Here is a 5,881-nt window from a genome sequence, read left to right as displayed (position 1 = left end):
TCACAACAAGTTTTTGGCGCCGTTGCCGGGGACTTGGTTAGGAAAATAAATTAGGTCTTAATTGAATTTTTCCTTCTACTAGTTGTAGTTATTTTTTTTTTTTTAAATAGAAAAAAAACAAAAAAAAATAATAATTTCTTTGTGCTTGGTGTATGAGAACTTGGATACGTGATAAAGAAAATCGTCTTGTTAGTTTTGATTATTCATCCACAATGGGAGAAACTGGAGATGATTCAAAAACTCTTAGGGAGTTGTTCTCACCCATAACCACCAACCCTCCATCTTGCATAGTATTGCCTGCAACCACTGCTGCACATTTTGAGTTAAAGCCACAGATAATCCACCTTCTTCCTACTTTTCATGGATTGGATAGAGAAGATCCTTATATGCATGTGAAGGATTTTCTTGAGATTTGTGCTACTTGTAAGTTTCAGAATTTCACTGATGACTCTGTTCGCTTGCGTTTATTCCCTTTTTCCTTGAAGGATAAGGCAAAAGCATGGCTTAATTCTTTGTCACCTGGATCTATCACTTCATGGGAACTGTTGGTCACAAAATTCCTCTCTAAATTTTTCCCAATGGCCAAGACCAATGCTTTAAGGAGAGAAATTGCAGATTTTTATCAGGATGAACAAGAGAAATTTTATGAGAGTTGGGAGAGATTTAAGGACTTGATCTTAAAGTGTCCCCATCATGGTTTTGAAACATGGAGACTAGTACAATATTTTTATAATGGTTTGACTCAGACAAATCGTAACATGATTGAGTCCATGAATGGTGGTGGATTTTTGAGTCTTGTAGATGATGAGGCTTACAAATTTCTTGAGAATTTTTCTGAAAGTTCACAACAATGGGATTTTTCCAATCGTAAAGAGAGATGTGCCCCTGCAATTAAGAAATGAGGATTGTATGAAGTCAGTGAAGATTTAGACATAAAAGCTAGGTTGGACAATCTCACTCGTAAGGTTGAAGCTTTAGCTTTAGGTAGAGGAATGAATTCTGTCAATCAAGTTCAAAGTGAAACATGCTCTATTTGTGCTAGTCCTATGCATACAACACAAATGTGTCCTTCTGCAGCTGGGTACCCTGATTTTTATGCTGAGCAAGCAAATGCACTGAATAATTATGGAAAACCATTTGCTAGTCCATTTTCAGAGACATACAATCCAAATTGGAGGAACCATCCTAATTTCTCATGGAGGCAAAGTCAGCCTCCCACAAATGTAGGTGGACAACAAGTGCATCAACAAAGTCAATTTCGTCCACCTACTCAAGCATATCCTCCCATTCCTCAATCAACACCTCAGTTTGTAACACCACCAAGACAACAACCATCTTTGGAGGAGTCTCTCAAAACTTTCATGCAGTCAACTAGCCAAGCCATTCAAGAGATGAAAAGTTCCACCCATTTGAATACTCAAGCTATTTCAAAGTTGGAAAATCAAGTTGGCCAGTTAGCAACCCAAGTTGGAGAAAGGGAAAAAGGAAAGTTTCCTAGTCAACCTATACCTAACCCAAAAGGACAGTATGCCATCAATGGTTCTTCTAGTTCTACTCATGGACAAGAACATGTTCAGTCTATTACTACCCTTAGGTCTGGTAAGCAAGTTGATAATCAAGTGAAAATGCCAGAAGTGGAGGATGATGAAAATATTATGTTAAAGGAAAAAGGAACTCATAGTTCACATGATGATCATAGAGAAAAGAAGGACAACCCACCCGCCACTCCAATTCAGGATCTTAATTCCCCCCTTGATAAGAGGTTTGTTCCTAAAGCTTCATTTCCTCAAAGGTTAATCAGTCCTCAGAAAAGTGCACAATTTGGAGACATTTTAGAGGTCTTTAAGCAGGTGCAAATAAACATTCCATTTCTTGATGCAATTCAGCAAGTTCCTGCTTATGCCAAATTTCTAAAAGATCTTGTGACAATGAAGAGAAAGACAAATGTCCCTAAAAAGGCATTTTTGACCGAGCAAGTCAGTTCAATCATTCAGAATAAATATCCAGTGAAATGTAAGGACCCTGGATCTCCTACAATTTCATGTAGGATTGGGGATCATCTCATTGAGCGAGCTTTGCTAGATTTGGGGGCAAGTGTGAACTTATTGCCATATTCAGTATACTTACAGCTAGGTTTGGGGGATTTAAAACCAACAACCATGACACTTCAATTAGCTGATAGGTCTGTGAAAATCCCTAGAGGTATTATTGAGGATGTGTTGATTAAGGTGGACGCATTCTATTTCCTGTTGATTTTGTTGTGTTAGACACTGAACCTACTCTAAATGCCAATACACAAATCCATGTCATTTTAGGTCGCCCTTTCTTAGCCACATCCAATGCTTTGATCAATTGTCGGAGTGGTGTGATGAAGATTTCTTTTGGGAATATGACTGTTGAGCTTAATATTTTTGACATAAGTAAGCAAGTACTAGACAATGAGGATATATGTGAGGTTAACATGATTGGGAGCCTAGTCCATGATACTTTCCTACAATCAAGTTGTGAGGATCCCCCAAATGCTTGCTTAACCCGTTTTGATTGTAATTTGGATACTGAAAAATCAATTGAGGAGGTCAATGCATTGTTGGATTCTATTCCTCTCTTAAGTATTGATAGCTGGCAGCCAAAAGTGATCCCTCTTCCACTTTCTTCATCCCTATTCCCATCTATTGTAGAACCACCAAAGTTGGGTGAATTTTGGGAACACCAATTGATAAGTATACTTCAAGAGTATAAGGAAGCTATAGGTTGGAAAATTGCTGATATTAAGGGTATTAGTGCTTCTGTGGTTATGCAAAGAATTCACTTGGAAGACACTGCAAAAGCTTCTCAACATGTTTTTGACCCAGGTAAGTTACAATATCATTAGACTAGTCCATTCATAATATGAATTATTTATCTCCATGGTGTTGTTGGGATTTGGATGGTCCTGTTTATCAGGATTGATCTCCAGTTGTGTTAAATCTTTTTGAAAAAAAAAAAAAATTCTTTTTTATTTTCTGATTTTAGATTAATCTTTGTGTTTATTTTCTTGTTTAGTTTTATTTTCTTTTGTTCTAGCTGATATGTGACAGAAATTAAAATTTATAACAATCAGCTTGATTAAGGTACGTCTCCTCCTTCTCCTTACCTTACTTTTCCTACTTGAGTTTCTCATGTTGCATATTCATATTTTGCTCTCTTTTCATTCAAGACATATATTTGAGAGTATCATTTTTAACATTGAGGACAATGTTTGGTTTAGGTTTTGGGGGGATGCATATAGCTTTCTATCTTTTTGTTTTGTTTAGTTGTGTTAAAAAAAAAAAAAAAAAACTTTTGCCTAGCTTGAGGTTTATGTTTTGAGTTCATTATACTACTCTTGCTTAAAGAATTTCATTGCTTTCATGCTCAATTCATTGCACATGCACATAGCCACTCAAACACAACTTGTTGTTGAAGGATAAAAATGATTAGAAAATCTTGATGATAACAATGTGGAGACTGTAACCCCTGTGAGTTTTGAGCCAATCATTATTTTTGGAGGGTTATTCATTGTTTCTAATCTTAAAATTCATTTGGAAGTGCATAACATATTTCCCTTGTTGTAGTCTCATTGTTTTTTTCTTTTGGCCAAGAAAAAAAATATATATGATTTTATGCCACACTTTAATCTTTTGAAGTCATTGATGTTGAATGAACTATACTAGTCTTTGAGAGATGAGATTAGGCCATTTTTGTCTACTTTGAGCCATATATGTATTTTTCTTTTTTTTCTTTTTTTGATACATTATCGCTAGTCACCCCGTTGAGCCTTTTAATTAGCCTTTCTTTCTTAAAGCCCTTATCCATAGTGTTTCAAGATTGAATTTGATCAATTTGTTTCAATGTGGTGGTTTGTAAGAGAATTCAAAGAAAGAAAGAAAAATTCAAAGAAAAAAAAAAAGAAAAAGAATTGAAAAGAGAAGAAAAAAAGAAGAAGGGAAAAGTGTCAAAAAGAAGAAAATAAAAAAGGTTCTCATCAAATTTTGAGAAGTGAAATGTAAGGAAGAAGTACTACTTTGAAGAAGAAGAGTTGAAAAAAAAAAAAATGCTGAATGAAAATTCCAAAAAGAGTTGACATTCCAACAAATCTTGAAAACACTTCTTATTATTTACCTTCACCCTTTTTCATTTCATTCCCTTTGCTTTTACCCTACATTACGTCCTAATAAAGTCCTTATTTGATCTTGAAGATTGTGTAGTTCAGATATTGATATGACTGAGAAGAAAAAGGTGTGGTATAAATTCTTTTTGGCATCCTTTCATGAGACTACTTGTTCTTTCTTGATTAAGCGTTTTTCATGTGTTTTATATGTGAGGTATTTGATTTTGCTTACATTACTCCGCTCACATATATTGTTGAGAGTGTAACACCCTATTTCAGAGTGATTTCATTTGTTGAGTGATAACACCGGAAAGATTTGAGTTGAAGCATACTTTCAAATAGAGATTCGAGTCAAGTTTATTCTAAAACTAAGAGTATGTTTGGGTTGGCTACCACTTTTCATTCACATTGAGTTTTGATGGCATGAGAAATTTCTTTAGCATTTATAGTGTTTTTGAACTTGAACTAATCCTTTTTGCAAAAGGCAATTGAAAAAAAAAATGATGATTTTCTTTGTTTTGTTTAGTTATTTATTTATTTTTTTTTAGTATTCAATCTCAGAATTTTGTGGGTAAATTCCCTGCAAACCCTCACGAGACTACAACTCGTCCACTAGTGTAAGCTAGGGGTTTAAAGGCTTGTTGCATATGCTAAATGCAATCGAAAATTCCAGCGAAAGTGGATTAGTTAGGATTTCCTTTTTCTTTGTTTTTAACTTCTTTATTTTGTTTTACTCTTTATCTGTTTTGCTCGAGGACTAGCAAAATGTAGGTTTGGGGGTATTTGATGTGCATGAAATATATACAATAAAGTACTCACATATCTACATATTTAGCCTTACTTTTATGTTATTTTGTGACTGATTATATAATATCTTTGTGTTGTAGGTAACAAGGGCTTTACATGCAAAGTGGGGCTAGGCCAATTGAATCAAGCCAACTTACATCCAGCCAGGCATTAATTCAAGAAAAGACCAACCCAATTAAATTTAAGTCCAATTGGAGTAAGGAATCAAAGGAAATTTGCGCCAAATCCAAGTCCAATTCGGATTAGGATTCCAGACTGCACATCGGTTAGTATTTTTGGCATAACTTTCGGCTCAGATGTCCAATCGAGATGATTCAAGTTGGGCTGGAACGTTAACTTAAAGGGCTACAACTTTTTAGTTTACCAAAAGTCCAAATTCTGAAGTTAAATGGGCCAAAACTGTCGGTTAAATGAAGCCTAAAAATCTGGGATTTTCTCTAAACGGGAATTCAACTTGTAATAGGATTCCTTGACCTATTTAAGGACTCTTTAGGGCAAAATTCAGGGAGGCTGAGGCTGAGGCAGAGGCAGAGGCTAGTGCTAAGGCTGAGGGCTGAATGTATAGAGAGTGCGGCTACTTCTTTGGTTTTCTTCTATGACAGTTAGTTTTATTTTATTTTTCTAGTTTAATGTTTAGTGTTTTATTTTTGTGTTTTCTTTCAATTACTATGAGTAGCTAAATTTATAATTAGGGTTGAGGATGAAACCTTGTTAAGGATTATCAGTTATATTTATGTGATTTGATTTTTCCCACAATAGTTGTTCTTTAATGATTTAAATTGTTCTTGCTTCATATCAATTGACTAAGATGGAAATCTAGATATGAGTTCAATCATGTTTTTCTCATGATTTAGGATTTGTCTTAATTAATTGAATGCTTGGTTTATTAATTCTTGATTATAAAATTGGATATCACTTGTGATTTGTCTGTCAATGGATACAATT

General features: G+C 34.7%; 1 protein-coding gene and 1 non-coding gene across 2 annotated transcripts; one reads left to right on the top strand and one right to left on the bottom strand.

Annotated features, from left to right (window-relative positions):
* Positions 1–591: 591 nt before the first annotated feature.
* Positions 592–700, bottom strand: LOC115978510. Its single transcript, XR_004088779.1, has one exon. It is a non-coding gene; the product is annotated as a small nucleolar RNA R71 (small nucleolar RNA).
* A 361-nt stretch (positions 701–1,061) lies between these two features.
* LOC115959285 lies at positions 1,062–5,493 on the top strand. The gene is made up of 3 exons (XM_031077639.1): positions 1,062–2,202; positions 2,316–2,852; positions 5,420–5,493. The coding sequence occupies exons 1-3, from the start codon at positions 1,062–1,064 to the stop codon at positions 5,491–5,493; spliced, it is 1,752 nt and encodes a 583-aa protein (XP_030933499.1).
* The last annotated feature ends 388 nt before the right edge of the window (positions 5,494–5,881 follow it).

Source organism: Quercus lobata, chromosome 2, assembly GCF_001633185.2.
Source record: "Quercus lobata isolate SW786 chromosome 2, ValleyOak3.0 Primary Assembly, whole genome shotgun sequence".
Classification (NCBI taxonomy): domain Eukaryota; kingdom Viridiplantae; phylum Streptophyta; class Magnoliopsida; order Fagales; family Fagaceae; genus Quercus; species Quercus lobata.
Note: the sequence above shows the minus strand (reverse complement) of the source record. Positions and strands in the feature narration are given on the sequence as shown.

Coding starts and splice junctions, on each gene's coding strand:
- LOC115959285 (XM_031077639.1), top strand. CDS start 1,062: ATGTGTCCTTCTGCAGCTGGGTACCCTGATTTTTATGCTGAGCAAGCA. Junction 2,203..2,315: donor GTCTGTGAAAATCCCTAGAG/GTATTATTGAGG, acceptor ATGTCATTTTAG/GTCGCCCTTTCTTAGCCACA. Junction 2,853..5,419: donor TCAACATGTTTTTGACCCAG/GTAAGTTACAAT, acceptor GACCTATTTAAG/GACTCTTTAGGGCAAAATTC.